Source organism: Pipistrellus hanaki (genome assembly GCF_964339955.1).
Source record: "Pipistrellus hanaki genome assembly, chromosome: 6".
Lineage (NCBI taxonomy): Eukaryota > Metazoa > Chordata > Mammalia > Chiroptera > Vespertilionidae > Pipistrellus > Pipistrellus hanaki.
Window position 1 is genome coordinate 38,387,878 of NC_140508.1, and position 22,637 is coordinate 38,410,514.

At 57.7% G+C, this 22,637-nt stretch overlaps 1 protein-coding gene across 3 annotated transcripts in view; it reads left to right on the top strand.

The window, feature by feature from the left end:
* The window catches only part of SRC (SRC proto-oncogene, non-receptor tyrosine kinase), a 54,318-nt gene that overhangs the window by 24,729 nt on the left and 6,952 nt on the right, over window positions 1–22,637 (top strand). For 2 of the 3 annotated variants that reach the window (XM_084888683.1, XM_084888684.1), the window contains 7 exons: window positions 7,813–7,975; window positions 9,276–9,538; window positions 11,187–11,286; window positions 12,219–12,236; window positions 19,243–19,341; window positions 19,500–19,603; window positions 21,672–21,821. In XM_084888683.1, the coding sequence (XP_084744809.1) occupies window positions 9,280–9,538; window positions 11,187–11,286; window positions 12,219–12,236; window positions 19,243–19,341; window positions 19,500–19,603; window positions 21,672–21,821 (730 nt within the window). In that variant the 5' untranslated portion in view covers window positions 7,813–7,975; window positions 9,276–9,279. The remainder of the gene's footprint in view (window positions 1–7,812; window positions 7,976–9,275; window positions 9,539–11,186; window positions 11,287–12,218; window positions 12,237–19,242; window positions 19,342–19,499; window positions 19,604–21,671; window positions 21,822–22,637) is intronic. The other variant, XM_084888685.1, reaches the window with a different exon arrangement.

Below are 22,637 nucleotides of genomic sequence, written 5' to 3' on the forward strand. Positions count from 1 at the left end.
GAGAGAGAATCATCGATCAGCTGCCTCTTGCACACCCCCTACTGGGGATATGCCTGCAACCAAGGTACATGCCCTTGACGGGAATCGAACCCGGGTTCCTTCAGTCCCCAAGCCGAGGCTCTATCCATTGAGCCAAACCGGTTTCGGCAGGTTTTCCTTTTTTAATACAAACTTTTACAGCTCTAAATTTCCCTTTAACTTCTCCTTTACTGCGTCCTATACATTTTGATAAGTTGTTTCTTCATTTTCATTCATCTCAAAGTATTTTCTACTTTTTTTTGTGACCTCTCCTTTGATTCGTTGGTTATTGAGGAATTATTAATATTCACATATTTGTAATTTCCCAATTTTCTCTCTATTAATGATTTCATATCCTTTCATTGTAGTCAGAAACATACTTTGTATTATTTCACTCCTGAATTTATTCAGGCTTCTTTTGTGGTTTAATATACAGCCTACGCTGGAGAATGTTCCATGTGCATTGAGAAGGATGTATAGTCTGCTGTGGTTGGGTAGCCTGTGTAGTTGTAATTTGCATTAATCTTATAAGTGTAGTTGAGCACCTTATCGTATGTTTAAGAGCCATTTGCTATGCTATCCATGGTTACTTTTCTCATTTTGTGGGAGCTCATCATGAGGTACTAATATTTTTCCTAGTTTGTGTCTTTTTGAATTTGTTGATGATGTTTATTGAGTTATGCAGACATTTTATTTTATTAAACAAAGACATTTCACAAAGTCTCGTTTTGTAAAAAGATTTTGTATATATATATATATATATATATATATATATATATATATATACATACACACACACACACACACATATTTTTTAGAGAGAGAGAGGAAAGGAGAGAGAGGAAAACATTGATGAGCATCAATCGCTGCTTCCTGCAGCCCCCCTACCGGCGACCGAGCCCACACCCCAGGCATGTGACCTGACCCAAAATGAACTGCAGCCTTTTGGTACCAGGATGCTGCCCAAGCAACTGAGCCACACCAGTCAGGGCTACGCAGACATTTTAGATTTTTATGTGGATTGATTTGTCACTTTAAGAATGATGCTTTGGCCCTAACTGGTTTGGCTCAGTGGATAGAGCATCAGCCTGTGGACTCAAGGGTGTCCCAGGTTCGATTCCTGTCAAGGGCATGTACCTTGGTTGCGGGCACATCCCCAGTAGGGGGTGTGCAGGAGGCAGCTGATCGATATTTCTCTCTCATTGCTGTTTACAACTCTTTCTCTCCCTTCCTCTCTGTAAAAAAAAATCAATAAAATTTTTTTTTTTTTTTTTTAAATGATGCTTAGGTTTTGTGCCATGTTTAGAAATGCTTTTTCCATTTGGATATAAGAAAATGTATTCTCCCCTCCCCTTTTTAGAACTTCATCATTTTGGTTTTGTGGGGTTCAGAGCCGATTGATGTGGAATTCATAGGCATATGGAATGAGATTGAGATCCAACTTTGTTTCCTGATGGCAATTCCTTAGTTCCAATTCTATCTTAAATACAGTCTATCTTTTTCTCACTGGTGTGAAATGCCACTTTCATTACTTATTAAATTTTCGTATGTGTGGGGACAATTTTTGGACATTATTTTGTTCCATTTATTTGTCTGTTTTTGTGCTGGTATCACACAGTGTTAAGTACTACGATTTTATAGTAATTTTTACTATCTGGGTGGGCTATTTCCTCTCTCATTAACCTTTTTTCTATGATTTTCCTTGCTACGCATACCCCTTTTAATTATAAATTTTAAAATGGATGTCTTCAGCCAGAAGAAAATCCTATTGGAGGTTTTATTGGTATCACATTGGTATCACCAATTTTTAGATTAATTTAGGAAGAATTGATATTTTTATAATGCTAGGCTTTTAAAAAATTAATTTTCTGCCCTAGTTTGTTTTGCTCAGTGGTTAGAGCATTGGTCCGCAGACTGAAGGGTCGAGGGTTTGATTCTCATCAAGGGCACATTCCTTAGTTGCAGGCTCAATCCCTGTATGGGAGGCAAGCAATGGATGTGTCTCTGTTGCACTGATGTTTCTCTCTCTGTGTCTCTCCCCCTCCCTTCCACTCTCTAAAAATCAGTGGAAAAAATATCCTCAGTTGAGTATTAAGCAAAAAAAAATTTTTTTTTTTAATTTTCTGATTGCTGTTGGTATATAGATACAGTGCTGATTAAAAAAAAAAAAATATATATATATATATATATATATATATATATATATATATATATATTTTATTGATTTTTTACAGAGAGGAAGAGAGAGGGATAGAGAGTTAGAAACATCGATGAGAGAGAATCATCTACCAGCTGCCTCTTGCACACCCCCTTCTGGGGATGTGCCCGAAACCAAGGTACATGGCCTTGACCGGAATCCAACCCGGGACCCTTCAGTCCGCAGGCCGATGCTCTATCCACTGAGCCAAACCGGTTTCGGCCAGTGTTGATTTTTTGATATTACCTTTTAATTTCCTACCAGTTAACTTAGTTCACTTTTTGCTTAATAGTTTTGCAGCAGATTCTTTTGTGTTTCCCGGATCTACATTGGTTAACATCTGAAAATGGTCATACTCATCTTCCCTTTTCTACTTCCATTTTATTCTTTCCATTTCTTTTTCTTAGCTCATTGCATTGGCAAGTATCTTAGAGGAAGTGGACATGCTTGTCTTTCCTGAACTCTTCCCCTGTGAAATAGTTCTTGTAGGCCTGGGCTCCTGCTCCACTCCACCAGGCAACCCTTCCAGGGCCAGGCACAAGGCTTGACTCAGATCAGGAATTTTGGAAGCCTTTGCTTAAAAAAAAAAAGGTGATTAGAAAAGAGAGCAAGGGTCTGACGTGTAATGATCTTAACAGCTAATATTCACTGAGCACTTCTTAGGTACCAGGCACTTTACAAGTATTATCTCATGTTTTCCCCACAACAAGCCCAGTTACCTAGGAACAATTACCCCGATTCCCATTTTCGATAAGGGGTAAACTGAGGCCCCCTTGAGGCTGAATGGCTAGGAAGTGACCATCTGGCAACGGAACCTGGTGTTCTGGGTCCAGGCTTGTAGTTTTGACTCCTCCATGTTGCTTCCTCCTCCTGGAGGGTGCGGAGATCTGGATGGTGAGTCAGTGGTGGGGTGCCTGGGGCAGTGGGGTTGTCAGCACAGAGGCTGGACCATCAGAGGTGCGTTCTGATGACTCTATCGAACCTCCAGCGTCCCAGCTCTGCTGCACTCACTGGTGTGGCTTTTGGCAAAGTTCTGGCTTTTCTGAACCTGAGTTCCCTCTGCAAAGTGGGTGCAGTCATAGGCCCTCCTTCATTGCGCTGTCAGGGTGATTGAGTATCAGCTGCTTATGAGGATCTCAGCTCTGACTTAGGCCCGGCCACCTAACTCCTGCTTCCTTTGCATTGCTCCTCTTATTGCCTAAACTATCAGAACAACATTGTGTGCTGTTAACCAAACACTTATTTTGTGCCCTTCACATGGACTCTCTCACTTCATTCTCAGATGTTAGGTTTCTTATTATTCCCATCCTATCTAATAAAAGGACAATATGCAAGTTGTCCCTTCCACCTGGAGTTTGACTGGAGTTCGACCAGGGGGCAAGGCTGACCAGCCAACCCCCCTATTGGCCCCCCTCCCTGATTGGGGGTGGGGCCGGCCAGTCAAACTCCAGCATCCCCTCCCCTCGGCCGGCCCATCCCTATCAGCCCTGATCAGGGTGGGCCAGCTAGACCCCACTTGTGCACGAATTTGTGCACCGCGTCTCTAGTCATATATTCATATATATATATATATATATATATATATATATATATATATATATATATATGCCTAAGCAACCGAGCAACTGAATGACTGAATGACTGGTTGACAGGTCGCTAGGACATGCACTGACCAAAAGGGGGCAGATGCTCAATGCAGGAGCTGCTGCCTGGTGGTCAGTGCGCTCCCACAGAGGGAGCACCACCAGAGGGTGTGCCAGATGCTGTGCTCATGGCTGGCGAGTGCAGCTGCGGTGGCACCAGCCTCTCCTGCCTCAGGGGCAGTGCTATGGAGCAGCAGTAGCTACAGGCGCAGTGGGGCCAGGCTGAGTGGGAGTGGTGTGGGACCCAGCCTGGGCTTGGGCTCCTCCCTGGCCACCTGGCCTGCAGCTTCATGCGCTACTACACCCCTGAGGGATCCCGGATTGCACGAGGGTGCGGGCCAGGCCGAGGGACCCCACCAGTGCACAAATCCATGCACTGGGCCTCTGGTTTTAAAGATAAGGAAACTGAGGCAAAGTAACTTGTCCAAGGAGATTTAGCTAGTAAGGCTAAATCTAAGGATTCAAACCCAGGTCTGACTGAGTCCTTATTCTCAACTCCTAAGCTCCTGGCCTCCCTCCGCCCTTAGGAGGCGGTGGAGATGGTATTCTTCCGAGTCGGGAAGGAAGGAGTGGGTAGGTCATGACTGAGCACCCGTTTTCTCTGGGCTCTTCTGGATGTTGTGAGCATTTGTACACCTGAAGGGGCGGCACAGCCTATGCAAAAGCCGGGCGGTGAGAGCCAGTGTGCTCCCTCTGAGGGTCTGTGGGTGAGGGTGACAGCACCAGCTCTGCGCGTCTGTCTGTGTGGCTTATAGCGCTGCCTCGCCTGGGAGGAGGGTGCACGGAGGGCCCCCCTGCCCTGGCAGGATGAGGGCCTGGCCTGAGGGGTGGAGATAGGGCGGGAAGAGGATGCCTGTGAGGAAGATGGGAGGGAGGATGGGAACCCAGCCCTGACGGGGACGTGGGGCGGGGACGTGGGGCGGGGCCGCCTTAGGGAGAGATGCCGGGTCAGGCTGGCACCCGCTGAGCATGAAGTGTTGGGGGGCCTGAGCCGGGCCTCTCTCATGGGGAGCGATAGCTCATGCCTCTGTGGTCAGGAGCGGCTCCCCATAGGAAAGGGGCCTCCTTCCTCTGGGAACCTCAGGCGCCCAGCACAGCCCTCACCACTTCCCCTTACTATTTCTGCCTTGGAGTGTGCACGTGGTGGGAGAGATGTGTGTGTGTGTGTGGGGGGGGGGGGGGGGGGAGGGGGCGGCGGAGAGGGGTTGGCCATTCTCAAATGGACAAGTCATGGTGACTTGGTGTTTGGGCCCCGAAACGGGGTCCTGCCTGGAGAAAGGAGACGGAGGCCAAGAGGGCCGCCCCTCCGAGGTCACAAGCATGGCGGCAGCCCTGCAGGGACCAGACCCCGCCTAAACGTGCCTGTCCTTCCTCAAGCACGCTCTCTTTGTGAGGAGCCCGACACTTCCAGCTTTCTCTCGGCGCGGGGCTGGGCTGCCTCACCCGCTCCCGGCCCATCTGCCCGGTGTCTGGCTGTTTGGGGAGAGAGGTCCCGAGGGTGAGAGGTGGGCCCCAGGAGCTCCTCCGCCCTGAGCAGCCCCGGATGCCGCCTGCCTGCTGTGTTTTCCTACCCCCACTTCTTCTTTTTTAATATTTTATTGATTTTTTTTACAGAGAGGAAGGGAGAGGGATAGAGAGATAGAAACATCGATGAGAGAGAAACATCGACCAGCTGCCTCCTGCACAGCCCCTACTGGGGATGTGCCCGCAACCAATGTACATGCCCCTGACCGGAATCGAACCTGGGACCTTTCAGTCCGCAGACCGATGCTCTGTCCGCTGAGCTAAACCGATTTCAGCCCTACCCCCACTTCTTTCCGTTCTCACCCTCATGGTGTGACCTCAGGCAAGTTCCTCAGCCTCTCCGTGCCTCAGTTTCCTCACCAGTAAGACAGGGGCACTGTTAGCATCTACCTCCTGGATTATCACGGGGATTCGATGAGTCAGTAGTTGCCAGGTGCTTAGTTCAGGGCCCCGTAGAAGGACCAGGCTCTGGGAGGGCTTGAATATCGCAGAATGATACTTGGTCTCCACACGAAATTGCAGGAACAAAGCAGGATGCAAACCACATGTCTGTGTTCTTTAGTCTTTTGTCTATTCTGCAGATATTTCCAGAGCACCTGGTAGGAGCCAGGCCTCCTGGTACCCGGGAAACGGAGATGGATCCGCCCTGGTCCTGCCTGCGGGGAGATAGGGTCCCGGGCACCACGTGGGTCCCAGTTTACAGCCCTATGGTCACGTGATGCCAGGAGGAAACATGTGCTCCATGCACTCCCCTCACGGGTTCTCCCAGCAGCCCTATGATGTGGTACCTTTATTATACCCAGTTGACAGAGGAGGAAACTGAGGCACAGGGTCCCATGCCAGGGTGGTAGGGCTTGGGTTCAAACACAAGTACTCCAATCCAGGACTCTGGCTCTTAACCTCGACCTGCCTCCTGCCCACAAATATATATATTTATTTGTATGATTAGAATCAACCACAAGGACCAAAAAAAACCCCACAAAAGACCAAACCCCAGAAACCAGGAAACACTGCAGTCGCCTCGGCCTATTCTTGAAGGCTGTCTTATGCTTTTTGGAGTGCCCCAGAGGGGAGTGTAAGACTTAGGGCCACGAGCTGTCTCTTCCTTCGCCCCTCACAGGGGGCACATGCATCCCCTTGGTGCCGGGAAGAGGCTCCAGGGTCCCGTGCTGGCTCTCCCTCTCACTCCACAGCACCTTAGCCAAGTTCCTTGTCTCCTGTTCTTGGTTACCTCCCGTGACAGGAGGCTCACTTCCCATCATTCAGTTCCTTGTAAAGAACGTTTGGGACCTTAGAAAGCTCTTCACTTAAAAACTTTTAAAACATATATATTTACAATTTTTATTTCCTCTCAAAGAGCCACAAACAAGTGCTCTGTTAGGGCGTGCCGTCTCGGAGGCAGGGCCTGTCCAGTGCACCTCCGTCCTGCCACAGGGACCCACAGAGAGCCTCCTGCACAGTTGGCGCTGTGAAAGCTGGACCAGGGTAGTGGGCTGGAGGTGTGGTGGTTGGGGCTCAGCCTCCATCGAGCCTGGGAACGTGGGTGATCAGGTCAGGAGGTCCCACGGGACACGGACTATATGAGTGCTGATGGGCACCATGACCTCAATGGGTTGGGTTGCCGTAGAAATTGGTCATTTCTGTCCCCAGGCCCGTCGGTCCCTCAGGAGGCCCTGGTGATCCTTTGGGCTGTTAAGCAGGTCTCCCTAGGGCCTCCCCAGCCCCACATTCTCTGAGCTGGAGGGACCCCAGGGAGCATGCAGGCCACACCTCCATTGTGCGGCAGAGCAGGCTGCGGCCCAGAGGGCGGAGGGGCCGGCTGAGGCTCACGTAAGGAGTGGGCTCACAGAGCTGGGCTCAGCTCTCAGGGCTCGCAGGCTTGCCTGAGACCCTAAACAGTCAAAGGGGCTTCTCTCCATCCATAGATTCTCAGAGGGAACTCTGGGCTAATTCCAGGGCCTGCAGCGTGCCCAGTGCCCTGGAGAACCGTCGGAACCACCCGGCGGGTGTGTCCAGCGTCACACAGACCAGCGAGAGCCGATGTCAGGGTGGCCTGCTGTGTTGCCAGCACTCTGGCTTCCTCGCTCAGTGATGCCCACGACCCAACCATTTCCAGATGGAGAAACGGGGCACCGAGAGGAGTTAGGTCGCTTACCTGAGGTCATGCGACTGCTCAGGGGCAGAGGCAGGGCCTGAGCTGTGGAGCCTGGCTCTAGAGCCCACTCCTTACCACCGTGCCCGGCCCAGCATCGTTCTCGCTCAGAAAAGGCTTCGGGAGCCGAGAAGGAAACGCCAGTATTGGGAAGCGCGTGGCTTTGTCTCCCAGAGGCAGAGCCGTGGATCAGGACCCACCGGCACAGCCGTGGTGATTTCTCTTCTGCGCGTACCCTCACCGCAGCCCTGAGAGTTTGCTTTGTCCCTGCTTTGCAGGTGAGGATGCGGAGGCCCGGAGAGGGGAAGTGACTCCTTGAGGTCACGGAGTGGGAAGAGGCACAGCGGGGCCTTTAGTCTGCAACCTCTGACTCCACGCCTGGTGTTTGCCGAGACCCCAGGCTGCTTCCCAGGTCCTGGGACAGCCCCCTCCTTCCTCCAGGTGAGGTGAGGGCCCGTCAGGACTGCCGAGAAGAGGGAGCAGGGAGGTGGCCGTGATGGTAGGGAGACCCTGGCCACGTCCGGTCGGTGGGAGTGGGGGCCAGCCAGGACCTGACAATGGGAAATGGGAGGCAAAAGGGCGTGGCAGGGCAACGGGCACCGCTGGGAAGCTTTGACCGGCCAGGTTTCTGGCTCAGAAATCTTTGTTTTTTTCTTTTTCTTTCTTTTTTTAAATATATATTTTATTGATTTTTTTACAGAGAGGAAGAGAGAGGGATAGATAGTTAGAAACATCGATGAGAGAGAATCATCGACCAGCTGCCTCTTACACAGCCCCTACTGGGGATGTGCCCACAACCAAGATACATGCCCTTGACCGGAATTGAACCCGGGACCCTTCAGTCCGCAGGCCGACTGAGCTAAACTGGTTTTGGCAGAAATCTCTATCCACTGAGCTAAACTGGTTTTGGCAGAAATCTCTTTCATTCTGCTGTTTATTGAGCACCTGCTGTGTGCCATGTTGTGCTCGGTACAGGGAGCAGAGCAGTGAACTAGTCAGACTAAAGTCCATGACAATAATAACAATAATATAACCACACAAACACAAACTAAGTGGTCACGGGGCCACAGGTGACCAAGGAGAGGCACAAAAGTCACATGAACTTAGACCGGTGAAAGGGTCCGAGGAGCGTTTCCTAGGGCAGTGGCTTATGCACTGAGAGCTGAGGGAGGCCCGCGTTGCCCTGGTGAAGTGGTCAGAGGGGAGCATTTAGGCAGAGGGAACAGCATGCGCAAAGGCCCTGTGGCTGGGGTGAGCTCCCAGCCATCTCTCCTCCTCTCAGCTGCCTGAGTTGATGGCCACGTTTAGCACCTTTCCCCCGGGATCAGACTATTGCAGTCCGTCATGTATTCACTCGGCAAACCCTTCACAGCCCCCTCCTCTGTGCTGAGTGCCTGGGGCGCAGACATGGCTCAGGTACTGTCCCAGCCCACGAGGGACAGAAGCAGTGACCCAGGAGAATGTGGAAGAGGTTAGGGCTTGTGCTTATGAGGTCTCTTTCTGCGCTCGATCCTGTACCAAAGGAAGCCCTTCCTGGGGGACGCCATCATTCCCACGCCACAGATGAAGCTGTGGAGGCTGTGAAAGGCTGGCGTCCCCAAAGAGGCTAGTGCCCCTCGTGGGCCTCAGAGTCCCCGTCTGTGGAATGGGTCAGGGCGGAGGCTGTCTCAGGGGCCCAGGCAGCCCTGCCGGTCCCCACGGTCCCTCCTTCACGCCAGGCTCCTCTCTCTTCCCCACCCAGGACCATGGGCAGCAACAAGAGCAAGCCCAAGGAGGCCAGCCAGCGGCGCCGCAGCCTGGAGCCTGCTGAGAGCGCCCACGGCGGCGGCAGCGGTGGGGGTGCCTTCCCCACCTCGCAGACCCCCAGCAAGCCGGCCTCCGCCGACGGCCACCGCGGCCCCAACTCCGCCTTCTCCCCGGCCGCCGCCGCCGAGCCCAAGCTGTTTGGAGGCTTCAACTCCTCGGACACGGTCACCTCCCCGCAGAGGGCGGGGTCGCTGGCTGGTCAGTGGGCCCGGGGGCATGTGTTCCAGGCCGCCTCTGCCAGAGGGCTGTGTGTCCTGGGGCAGCGACACCCCCTCTCTGGGCTGCCGCTCCTTTTGCTCACCGAAGGGGCAGTGTCTGTGGGTTAACTGGCCTGGGGACTCCTGGGAGTTTCCTGGAGGCTGTGGGCGGGAAGTGCGGTGCACAGTCCGTCCGATGCAGAGCGTAAAGGGGTCTGAAGATAGAGGACTGCAGGGGGACACGAAGGCCCAGAGGGTCAGGGAGCCGCTCTGGGCAGCATGGAGACCACGCCTGGGGCTTTGCTCTTCGCTCTGGCCAGCCCAGCAACGGGTCGGGATAGGTGGCTAGTGTGTGGTCAAGGGGCCTGGCGGGTTGGGAGGAAAAATCAAAGCTCTTTTGAGGCCTCTGATGCTGAGATGCGCCCCTGCGCCCTCTGCTGGCACGTTGGGGTATAACAGCCAAGACAGGGAAGCTCGAGACAGATGTGGTCCTAGGAGACCACATGACACTTTCAAGCACTTGTACTCTCACCCAGCACACTCCCACGGAGCCATACACACATCGTTACACAACGAGTCAGCACCTGGTGCAGAGAAATCATTAAAAGACATGTGCATGTGCAAAGCTGGAGACGCCATCATAGACACACACAGCTCACGCATAGAGCACACGTGGATTTGCACTCCCTGGGCATAGACACCCCCCTATGCAGTGTACACAAATACATGCACCCATACAACTAACCTCCTGCTCCCGGATGAAGACACACATGTAGTCAAAGCCCTTCCAAGACACACACGGGACACAGACACAGACTTGAGAAACGGATTTACAGATGCCCATAGGCTCACAGAGGCATGAGTGTACACATGCAGAGAGATCACAAAAGCTCACAGAGACACATGGACACGCTTGGACTCCTCAGGCACAGACACACGTCCAAGTGAGACCAACAGACCCACATGCACACCGTTCATTTGTGGCACCTCTCCTGTGTGCTCAGATTCTTCTGGCCTGGGGACCCCGCAGTGTGTAATGCAGACGTGATCCCCGCAGGGGAGGGAAACAAGGCGAGATGTGTGCACTGGGCGGCGTGCTAGAAGGTGGTCGCAGCTGAGAAGGACCGAAGGGCCAGGGAGGGCCTTTTGGAGGGTGGGGGGATAGAGGTTGTGATTAAAACGGGGGGCAGAGAGAGAGGGCCTCTTTGAGGGGACAGTTACCTGCCACCAAGCTCCCCACCGACACAGAGAAGAACCAGGAGAGAGACATAGAGCCACCTCCGCTGGGGCAGTGTCCTTCGTTCACGGGTTCATTCATCCCACAGTTAGTGGTTCTCGAGCACCTACTGTGTGTCAGGCTCAGGAACAAAGCGAAAACGCCTGTTCGCAGGGGCTTCTGCTTCTGTGGAGAAGACAGACACCAAACAAATGCCAGCACGGCTCGGAGCCCCGGGGGACTAGGCAGGAAGAGACGGGTGCCTGCTGCCGCCCTCGCAGGGCTGCCCGGGCACACGGACACAGATCTGAATGTGACCGTGACCCTGGGCTTGGGCTCTGATGGCCAGCCTCCACGCCCCCGGGGGACGGGCCCTGGTGTCCACGCTTCTCCCTGCCCCTGGCCGTGCTGACGCGCCCGACCCTCTCTGCAGGCGGAGTGACCACCTTTGTGGCCCTCTACGACTACGAGTCCCGGACAGAGACCGACCTATCCTTCAAGAAAGGGGAGCGGCTGCAGATTGTCAACAATACGTGAGTTCCTCCCCCCCTGTCGCCCTTGGGCCTGGCGTTGGGCCAGAACCACGTCTGAGCATCTCAGGCGCAGAGGGCAGCATGTTGGGCAGCAGGCAGAGCTGAGCGCGAGGCTGTGGAGGCCCAGGAGACCGTCCTGGGGCCTGTGGGGGTGATAATGAGGCAAGTGGTGGTGGTTAGGCCTCCAGGAGGGCCCCTGGGACAGAGGTCTGGGCTCAGTAACTTGTCAATGGGCACAGTACCCCCGATCCCCAGATCCCAGACTCTGCCAGGGGGCATGTGGTCATGGCAGGACTGGGTCCAGGACCCAGGACTCAGGACTCCACAAAGCAGGGCTGAACACTGGAGGCCGTGCCCACCGAGGTGCCCCCATTAGTGACCTAGGGCTGGAGGGCCTGCAACACCGGATAAGTCAGCGTGTCCCTCTGTAAGGGGAGGAGCCCGCCCTGGGAGGAGTGGGGCACCCATATTGGGCACATAGAGGGAGAAGGTCAGCACTGGGCATGTGGATGAGATGGTAGCGTAGGCTGTGGAGGGCAGGACTCCCTGGTGGGTGTCTGGTTTACCTCCAGGGACTCCATCCTCGGGGTAGGCTATCCTAGAGCCAGGCTGGCCTGTGGGGGCGCCAGCATGGGGTGGGGTCCTCCTCCTCCCGCCCCCTCCTAAAGGGCAGTGGGAGTGAGGTGCTACCCCTGTCCTGGGGGTGCCGTGAAGCCTCGGGGCCCAGGGAGGGCGGTGGAGGGCCTCAGGGCGGGCTTGGGACGGTTTGCTCACGCAGGAGGGCTGACAGGGCAGGGCAGAGACTGCACCTGCTGCATTGCTGCCCCTCCCCCTGCAGCCTGGGCCCTCCCCACCCCACCCCTGGCCCGCACTCGCTTCCCCAGCCCTCTCTCAGCTTCTCCTCTCTCTGCTTCTCTCTCGCTGGCCCTTAGGAGGAAGGTGGATGTCAGGTGTGTACCTACCTGGTGGGCGGGCCGGGTGGGGGTGCTTTGCTGGTGGTGGTGGGGCTGCTGTCTGCATGCGGCTGTGTCCCTCCTCCCTGCCTGTGGTCTCCGGCTCCCTTGGCTGCCCGCTTCCAGCTCCCCGGCCTGTGTCCTCACCCCCACCCCCAGCCAGTTTGACCAGGTCCCGACCTCAACCTCAGGCTGAGAATGGGGAGAGCCCTTTCATCACTCCTGCCACGCTCCCCCGCCCCCCCCCCCCGCCCCCCCTCCCAACTCACCCACCCCTCCTTCTGACCATCCGCCCACACTGAGTGCCAGCTGCAGGCATGGCTCAGCGCTGGGCCCATCAAGGCCTGGGGGGAGGAGGCCTTGCCCACGCCTTCCTGGAGCCAGAGGGCAGCCAGGGGCCGGCCCCAGGCCAGGCAGAGGGGACAGGCAGAGGGTGGATCCGCCTAGGCATCTGGGCTTCTGTTGTGTGTCCCCCTCTGTGGTGACCACAGGGCCCGGGAGGTTCAAGGTCTTTGGAGGGGAAACAGTGGAGGCGGTGGAAGGCGGTCCCTCACAGAGGGACAGCTGAGGGAGGTGCAGCGCTGGAGGGAGCCGTGGGAGGGCCAGAAGGTCCCAGAGGACAGGGTGGAGGTGGTCCCTGAGGGTCCTTGAAGGCCTGGCTCAGGAGATTGGCCGTCTCCACCCTCCTCGAGTGTGCCTTGCTTGTCCGTGCCTCCCTGCCCTTGTGCATGCTGTTCCTTCTGCCTGAAATGCCCTGTGCCCCACCTCTGCCTGGCATACTCTATTCATCCCTCAAGACCCAGCCAAAGACCGCCTTCTCTGAGAGGTGCGAGGGGCCGGGCCAGGCATTTTAAACCCACGCCCTCACATGTGCGCGGCTGCAGTCCCGCCAGGGCTATAGTGATGGGGGGAGGGGATGTCTCCATTTTGCAAACGAGGAAACTGAGGCTCAGAGATGGGAAGGCCCTTGCCCAGAGTCACACAGCTACCAGACAGCAAAGCCTGGATGGGAGCTTGGGCCGCGGCTCTCTCCCTCCCTCAGGCTGCTCTCCCCTGGGGAGGGGCTTTCCCCACGTCCCACCCCCTCGCGGGTCCCGTTCCTAGTGTCACTCCAGTTCTCTCTCGGTTCCAGCCGTTTGTATCTGCCTCCCCCCAAAGGGGGAGCGCCTTGAGGGCTGCTCGGGCTCCCCACATTTCTGGGTCCTCCTATTACCTGTTGCTCAGCACGCTGGGGGGCCCCCTGGTGCAGGTGAGCCGGCCGGCCGGACAGCAGTGGCACAGCTCCGTTCACTGTGCTGTGTGTGAGCCAGGTCCTGTGCGGAGCGCTTGGAGCTGCATTGTTCTGTTTACACGAGTGTGTGGAAACTCATATTTGCTCCATTTTACAGATGAGGAAACTGAGGCCCAGAGAGGGGAAATTACTTGCTCAAGGTCACACAGCTAGCAGTGGCAAAGCTGGGAGGGTAGGCGTGCCCCAGGGCCCTTGCTGGGGAGGAGCAGAGGAGCCAGGAGGAGGGAAAGGCGGTGCAGGGAGGATGCAGGGTCAGAGGCTTTGAAGAACTGGGGGGGCGTCTCAACCAGCAATGATGGGAAGGGCATCTCAGGCGTGGTGGGAGGAGCGGCTCTGGAAACGGATTCTGCATCTTTCACCCCGAGAGCAGCCCTCGCTCCTGCTCTGTCCACCTCTCTCCTTCCCTTTTCCTGCCTTCGGGTTGGGTTGCGGGTGTTTGGCCAGCTCTGCGGCTGTCAGGGGGGCTGGCCGCGCTGGAGCTCCATGCATGGGAGGCCCCTGATTGAAGGGTGGGGGTGAATCGAGCGTCCCTCCGCATGCACCGTGCTCAGCCGCCCCTTCGCCTGGGAAGTGTGGTGGTGGCGGATTCAGGGCTGGCATTAGAGGAGGAGGAGAGAGGAAGGGATCCGAGTTGAGGGCTTATCGGAAGGTGGGGGTGTTCAGGTCGCATACCCCACCCAGGGACCACCCTGCATGTCCTTCCATTGTTATTGCTTAGGGTGCATTATTGTGTAATCCCCCTGCCCCTGCCCCAAACCCCCGCCTCCTCCTATGAGTGAGGGACTTTCTGATATAACCTGAGGTGGGCTGGGTGTTAGGAGGTGAAGAGCTCAGGCGGAGCGCCTTTGTGGCTGGGGTTCGGCCAGGGCTGGCTGGGCCGGGCCTCACAGCAGGCCTGGAGAGCCCGTGTCCGGATCTTCGTGCCCTGTGGCCTGAGCCCGAGAACCTGGGCCCTCTGTGGCCCTGCTCTGAGGAAGCCCACGGGGGTCTGAGGCCTGGCTGTCCCCAGCCCAGCCCTGGTGTCTGAGTCTCCGGGAGTCAGAGCCCCTTTGGGTTGCTCCCTGAACGGCCCCTTTCTCCCGCCCACATTGTGGCGGCTTCTCTGGGGGAGCACTCATCTCTCACCCCTTGCCGTGGGTACTCCCCACCGTGGGCAAAGGGCACCTTCCTGTCCTCCTTACTCCACCTGCCCAGGCCTCACCTGCCCTCTCCGATGTGCCCTGTGCCCAGGCCTCACCTGCCCTCTCCGAAGTGCCCTGTGCCCTGTGCCCAGGCCTCACCTGCCCTCTCCGAAGTGCCCTGTGCCCTGTGCCCAGGCCTCACCTGCCCTCTCCGAAGTGCCCTGTGCCCAGGCCTCACCTGCCCTCTCCGAAGTGCCCTGTGCCCTGTGCCCAGGCCTCACCTGCCCTCTCCGAAGTGCCCTGTGCCCTGTGACCAGGCCTCACCTGACCTCTCCGATGTGCCCTGTGCCCTGTGCCCAGGCCTCACCTGCCCTCTCCGAAGTGCCCTGTGCCCAGGCCTCACCTGCCCTCTCCGATGTGCCCTGTGCCCTGTGCCCAGGCCTCACCTGACCTCTCCGATGTGCCCTGTGACCAGGCCTCACCTGACCTCTCCGATGTGCCCTGTGCCCTGTGCCCAGGCCTCACCTGCCCTCTCCGAAGTGCCCTGTGCCCAGGCCTCACCTGCCCTCTCCGAAGTGCCCTGGGCCCAGGCCTCACCTGCCCTCTCCGAAGTGCCCTGGGCCCTGTGCCCAGGCCTCACCTGACCTCTCCGATGTGCCCTGTGCCCTGTGCCCAGGCCTCACCTGCCCTCTCCGAAGTGCCCTGGGCCCAGGCCTCACCTGCCCTCTCCGAAGTGCCCTGTGCCCAGGCCTCACCTGCCCTCTCCGATGTGCCCTGTGCCCAGGCCTCACCTGCCCTCTCCGAAGTGCCCTGTGCCCAGGCCTCAGGAAACTTGCCTGCTAGGGCCATGCCCGCTGCCCAGGCTTGCCTAGTTGACCAGTATGTAAGCACCCAAACGGGCATAACTTAGGTTCTAAAGCTGCCACAATCCTGACCCATGTACGACCTGGCAGCACAAGGATTAGGTCCAAGAAGAGGGTCCTGAGGCTCAGACAGGGGTGGTCAGTAGCCCGAGGTCACACAGCTGGTGAGCAGCCGTTGGAATATAAAACGGCGGCTCAGGGGCTTCTGGTCCGTGGCTTCCTCTTCTGGCCACAGGTGGGAAGGTGAGGGATCAGGCGGGGAATGACTTTTTCTAGAAAAATCTTTATCGTTGAAAGTATTACGTAGGTCCTCCCCTTTCCCCCATAAGCCTCTTCCAGCCGCGGCCGTCCTCCCCTGCACCCAGGCCCTCCCCACCCCATCGTCTGTGTCCACGGGGAAATTCTCTTCCTTCTTTCCCTTTTTCCTACCCACCGGATAAGGACTAGGCCCCAGGGAAGGTGCCAGATTTGGCGAATCTGCTCTGCCTGATAGGTTCATTCACTGCTGCTTCTGAGGCTGGGTGGGGGCCGCGTCCCTGCGGCACTGGGCTGGTCTGGGAAGCTGTGGGCATCTCCTGGCGGGGCAGCCTCAGGCCCGTGGCACACCTGTGGCAGGTTTGAGTCGCCCAGGCCAGGGGTCGCCACCCGGGGATCTGTGGATCACTGCTGGCCTGTAAGGTCTGAAGGGCTGGTGACCGCTGTCCCAGATTGTAGACTTGGGAAGGTGGGGCTTGATGGCTCCCTTTCACAGGTGGGTAAACTGAGGCTCAGGTGATGCAGGATTAGCTTGCTGAAGGGAAGCTGGCTGGATACCGATTGATTTACATACTTCTCAGCAAGTATGATTCTGCGAAGAAGGAAATAAGAAGTATTATTTATAGTATCTTTCGTATAGATGAGGAAACTAAGGCCCAGAGAGGGCAGGGTACTTGCCCAAGGTCACACAGCAAATCCTTATTGGAGGTGGACTGAGCTGCTTTGGCTTTAGTTTTAAAAACACATTTTTGAGAGTGGGGAGAGGGTCACCACTGAGATATAAATTCAAATTTTTTTTTAGCCAAATCAAGATATTCATAGTTCATGCACACTGAGCACCCCTCGGAGGGATGCAGGAGTATTATCCCCATTAACAGATGGGGAAACTGAGGCAGGGCCAAGGTCACACAGCCTGTGGCTAACTCTGGTGCTCCAGCTCTCTGATGCCTCTCACACTGGGGCCAGGCTCACGTCGGACCCTGGGTCCTTTAGTGAGATGGCAAACAGCCACCCTCCCTGCCCTTGGGAACTAAAACTCAGAAACGGGACTAGGAACCCAAACTCACACGTGGGCTGATGTCAGGGAGCGAGAGGCTCTGCTGGGTCTTTCCTTGCTTCTGGGTCTCTCCTTGGCCTCTGGACACACGCTCCACCGACCTTGCCCTCTGAGGTGGAGGCTGCTCAGCTTTCAGACTCTGGTTTGTCAATCTGCCTGGTTTTGTAGCCTGTGACCAGCCCAGCCCCCTGCCCTCCAGTCCTGCGCCTCCTCTTTCATGTTCCCCTGGTTCCCCGAGGGCCTCTGGGCCCCGAGGGCCCGGGGAGACGGCAGGTGTGTCCTGGAGGCCTGCTGGCTGCGGGCACTCGGGCCCTGGCCGCCCTCTTGCTCTGCCATTGACTTGCGATATCGCTTTGGGCACAGCACTGCCCCTCTCTGTGCCGTGTTTTCCCCATTGGTGAAATGCAGCTTTGGACTGGATGATCACAGTTGTGCCCTGAGACTTGAGTCCTTGCTTTGTAGCTTTGGGCGAGTCTCAGCCCCTCTCTGTGCCTCAAGTTCTCCAACTCTGCAAAGGAAGTGCTGGGCTGCGTGTCCTAATGTGGGGGCTGAGGCCTGCCTTCCTCCCGCTCAGGGTGGCCTTGAGGGTCAAATGGGACAGACAAGTGCAGACACCCCTGATGGGTGCACAGCAGAGGGTGGATGGAGGCCCTGGCCATCCAGGGGCTTCTTTCCTTGAGGTGGGCCTTGTCCCCTCACTCTGGGGCCTCCTTCTCCTGCAGAAACTCCCACATGAACTGTGTCCCTGCCTGAGTGCAGGTCAGCGATGGCACAGCCAGGTCAGCCTGCACAGCCGTATCCTGCTGCTCTCACCTCCGTCCAGCCAGAGGGATCCTACCCCTCTGATCCAGCGCCCCCTCCGGTGGCTCAGCCCCAGTCTGAGTGCTTACCTACCCTTTCCCAGGGCCTTGGAGGGCATCCCTAGCCCCGTGCTCTCCTGGCCTCAACTTCTCCATCTTCAAAATGGGCTGAAGAACGTGGGTCAGGGGAAGCTCAGAAAAACCAGGAGCCGGGGATTTGGGTTCAAGTCCAGACTGTGTGACTGTTGGCAAGGCCCTTTCCCTCTCCGGGCCCTGGTGATGGGGAGGGGAGTCCGTCCCGACAGCCGTCTGTCTGTCTCCTCAGGGTCGTGGTGAGGCCAGAGGCGTCCTTGGGTGGAGAAGCTCAGAAAGCTATCGAGCCCCTGTAGGGAGGGCGCCTTCTTATCGGGCGGCTGGAGCCTGGCCTGGCTGTGTGACCTTGAGCTTCTCTGGCCTCAGTCTTCCCATCCACGCCGTGGGAATGGGAGGGAGCTGGCCCCTGTTTCCCAGGCAGCCCTTCCCATCACCGCCCCCTTCCCACGGACGCCTCCCAGCCTCTCCGGTTGCTTTGGATGCGAGGCCTCTGTGGCTGCCCCCTGGCTGCCCCTCCCCAGCACCGCCTGGCTGTCCTGCTCTTTCCCTCGCTCCTCCTGCCTCTCCCTCTCACCACCCCCATCTCTGCCTCTTCTTTCCCGTTGGGCTCTCGCTTTCTCCTCTCTCCTCTGTGTCTCTGGACCCCCGCTCCAGCCAGACCTGGTTCACATTCAGATGGCTGCAAAGGTACTTCGCCCCTCTCCCTTCCTCCCACCAGGCCCAGGGGACCCCGCCCTCTGGGGAGCTCCTCCTGCCCTGGCCCATCTCCTCTTCCTGCTCGTGGGGCGTTAGTACAGGAGGGTCCCGGGCCTCGGGGCTCTGTAGCCCCTTCGGGCATGGCTCGCTGTGTGATTTTGGGCAAGTCCCAGCCCCCTCTGGCCTCAGTTTCCCCCCTAGACGGGCAGGCAGCGAGAGGAGGCGTGTGGTTTCCAGTCAGGGATCCCTTCCGTGTGACCTCTGATTTGTGACAAAGGCAGGCATCGCTCTAGGTTGCAGGGTTAGCATCTGGATGGTCACCAATCCCCAGAAGGGCCACCCCCTGCCTTCACCCAGGTCTCACCAGCTCCCAGGACTGGGCTTCCCAGTCTCAGGGCCTGGGGAGAAGTTGAAGGTCTGATTGGACATCCATCTCTGACAGGAAACTTGCTCTTGAAACTTGCTTGCTCCCCAAAGACAAGGGTTCCCCTTACCTCACTCCCAGGCAGCTCTTGGTGTCTTGAATAGCTGGTCTCTCTGTAGGGAAGCGGGCGTCCTTCCCATTGACTCTGCCCTGTGCGCTCGGGCTCCAGGCTGACCAAGGCCAGTCCTGCCACAGTCCTGGACCACGCCGGTCGGAGTCAGCTCTGGCCGAGGCATGTGGGCTGGCATGGCCGGCCGGGCTGCGAGGGGCCTGGTCCCGCCGTTCCTTCCCGGTGCTCCACCGGCCTCCGGGGCTCCCAGCACAGCACCCTGAACACTGCAGGCAGCGGGACCCACCGCTGACGGCCCCCTTCTCCTTTGTTCCCTCCCGCTCCCCCGCCCAGAGAGGGAGACTGGTGGCTGGCCCACTCGCTCAGCACGGGACAGACCGGCTACATCCCCAGCAACTACGTGGCGCCCTCCGACTCCATCCAGGCTGAGGAGTGAGTATGGACCCTGGCCTCCGGCCTGCTCGCGGGGGCTCCTCTCCTGGGCTGGGCTTGGAGGTCTGGCTGCCGAGGGCCCAGGCCAGAGGCCCTGTGGACGGGCGGAAGGAAGCCTGGATCGCCGGTATCACCCTCCTCCCTCCCTCCCGCTCCAGGTGGTACTTCGGCAAGATCACCAGACGGGAGTCAGAGCGGCTACTGCTCAACGCAGAGAACCCGAGAGGGACCTTCCTCGTGCGGGAGAGCGAGACCACGAAAGGTAGGGGCCCATGGGAGCCAGAACTTCTGGTGGGCTGTGTGAGCAGGGTCTTGCAGAGTGAACAGGAGCTCGGTGTATGCCGTGAAGTGGGAAGAACCCTCAGGGTGGAGGAAATGACAAGACCAAAGGCAGAGAGGTCCACCTGAGGACACGGCGTTGTCTTGGGCGCCAGAGGGGCAGTGAAAGAGGGCACGTGGCCTCTCCGGCCTCCGTTTGCTGCGATGAGGAGCGGATACAGGTTGTCAGGAGGGCTGGGGGTCACACAGTGAAAGGCTTGCTCCCAGGGTGGGTGTTGCTACAAGGGGTCCCTCTTCTTCCCCTTCTTCCGGGGCCTCTGGGGCTGCACTGGGTCCTGGGACCTGGCTTTAACCTTCCCCCACTGGTCCCGGCCCCTGTTCTTCTGCCCCCTCCCCCCCAGCAAGAGAACGCATATGCATCACTGCTTTCTCTCCGGCCCCTCTGCAAGTGGGTTGCAGGCGCCCCATCACCATGGCAACGAAGCTGGGCCACTTCCTGTGGGCCTGGGCCTCAGCAGGAGTTGGGAAAGCAGATCACCCGTGTCATGCACGTGCACGGTCCTGTGGCCATGCACGCCGAGTGTGGGTCTGGGCGTGTGTGTGCACATGGGGGTGGCTTTGTGTGTGTATTGTTGCGTGGGAGTGAATTGTGGGTTTGTCTTCATGCCTGTGGGCCCGGGGAGTGTGTGCCTTTGTGAGCATGCAGCCATGGGCACAGACACGCCTGTGTGTGTGCACATGGTCAAGGGCTGGCTTCAGGCGCAGGCCTATGGCTCCCATGTGCACGGGGCCGGGTCGTCCGGAGGAAGTCATGGGCTTTAGAGACCTAGGTTCCAGTTCAGGTCAGCTCGGGGCCCGACTTGCTATGTGACCTGAAGCCCAGCTGCTTCCCCTCTCTGGGCCTCATTTTCCCGTCTTCACACAGGTTTTAGCCTCCATCTGAGGACTGTCCAGAGGGTCCATGGCCTGCGGGGGCTGGGCTTCTGGCGAAGCACCTGTACGCTGCCTCCCGAGAAGGGCTTTCTAGTCTGTGGCCACGAGAGCTTTTGCGCCCACTGCCCCCCCTCTGGGCTCAGCCTTGTTCCCTGAGGCCACTGTCTCTGGGCTCAGGTTAACAGAGGCTCCTAGCCAGGCCTGCTGGGTAGGAGGGAGCTGTTCCAGCCCAAAGCTTTTCCAGGGTCAAGGAAAGGAGGGAGGGGCCATTGTGGCTGCCCAGCTGAGCCCTAGCAGCCTCCAGGTCATGCCCAGCACATGGGCTCCTGCCTTGTCTGCCTCGGCCTCAGCCAGTCTCTGGCTCCTGCATGAGCCTGGAGTGTAGGGCACAGAGAGGGCTCCCAAGGCAGACCCAGAGAGGGGAGCAGTTAATCGGGGTGCGCACAGCCACGTGAGGCCACGTCTATGCTCCCATCAAGCATTTTCTGAGCTCCTCTTTTCTCTCTCTCTCTCTCTCTTTTTTTTTTTTTTTTTTTACAGAGCAGAAGAGAGAGGGATAGAGAGTTAGAAACATCGATGAGAGAGAATCATCGACCAGCTGCCTCTTGCACACCCCCCTACTGGGGATGTGCCCGCAACCAAGGTACATGCCCTTGACCGGAATCGAACCCAGGACCCTTCGGTCTGCAGGCTGACGCTCTATCCACTGAGCCAAACCGGTTTTGGCCTGAGCTCCTCTTATAGGTAGTTTTATTAAGTCTTCCCAGCGGCCCTGGGAGTAGCCCCATTGTGCGGAGGAGGAAACTGAGGCACGGAGAGGGCAAGCAGCAACTTGTTCAGGTCACACAGTTCGGACACTCACTCAGGCTTCAGAGGTCTTGCCAGGGTCAAGGATGCCTGGCCGAGCTCTCCAGCCAGGCACTGCCTTGCTCACTTGGCCCTGTCTCTGTGGCTGCCCCAGAGCTGGGCTGAACCGGACCTGGCTCCGCCTGGGCCAGGGGCTGCCAGCTTGCATCCCTCTGCCCCCCCCTGTTGGACAGGCACAGAGCTGTGCTTAGTGCTGCGGCCGGGGGGTGGCAGGCCTGGTGGTCACGCTCCTCTCTGGCCCTCCCCCGCAGGCGCCTACTGCCTCTCCGTGTCTGACTTCGACAACACCAAGGGCCTCAACGTGAAGCACTACAAGATCCGAAAGCTGGACAGCGGCGGCTTCTACATCACCTCCCGCACCCAGTTCAACAGCCTGCAGCAGCTCGTGGCCTATTACTCCAGTGAGTGCCGCCCCCAGCCCCAGCCCCAGCCCCAGCCCCAGCCCGGGGTGCAGGCCTCCGGGGGTGGACAGCTGGGCCAGCAGAGAGCCTGGCCGGGGCTAGGCCCTCTCAGGGCCTCAGCTGCAGACCCTGAGGAGGGGCCTTTGGGGCCAACAAGGGCTGGGGCTTTTGTTATGCTGAGGATATGTGGCTCCTGCCTTCCTCCCTGCTTTTTCCCTTGCCCCTCCTCCCTGTGCTCTCTTCCTTATTTCCTCTCCTTCTCTCCCTCCACTGCTCCCCCCTCCTTTTTCTCCTCCTCTCTGCAGCTGGCTGGTGAGGAGGGGGCTGCCTGGAGGAGTGAGCAGGGAAGGGAGGGGCCCAGGCGGTGTCCTTTGTCTCTGCAGCCAGTAGCACCGGTCTGAACTGGTTGCTGGTAGAGGAGGAGGGGGCTGCCACATTGATTGCTGCTGGGAGGGGGGGCGCAGGGGGAGCGAGGGCTGGTGTGCTCACATGCACAGCCCCTGCGTTCACAGAGCGGCTGCTGTGTCTGGCTGGTGAGGTGCCCGGTGGACTGAAGCGCCCCGGGCCTGTGCTCCCTGGGGGGGCCTGTGGGAGTCTGTGCTGGGGTGTGCAGCGCTGGCCTCTGTGCAGGGGTGGCCTAGTCTGAGCGTGCCTGCTCCTTCCCGCCCCACACGCCCTCCTCCTCCTCCTCTGTCAGCCCGCCTCCTGACTCCTCTAGGATCTGCCACTTCTGTCAGTCCCTCGGCCACCCTACTCTTCCTTCTGAATCCTGTTCCCCCAGATCAAAACCCTCCGGGGTGCTCTTGCCATCTTAGG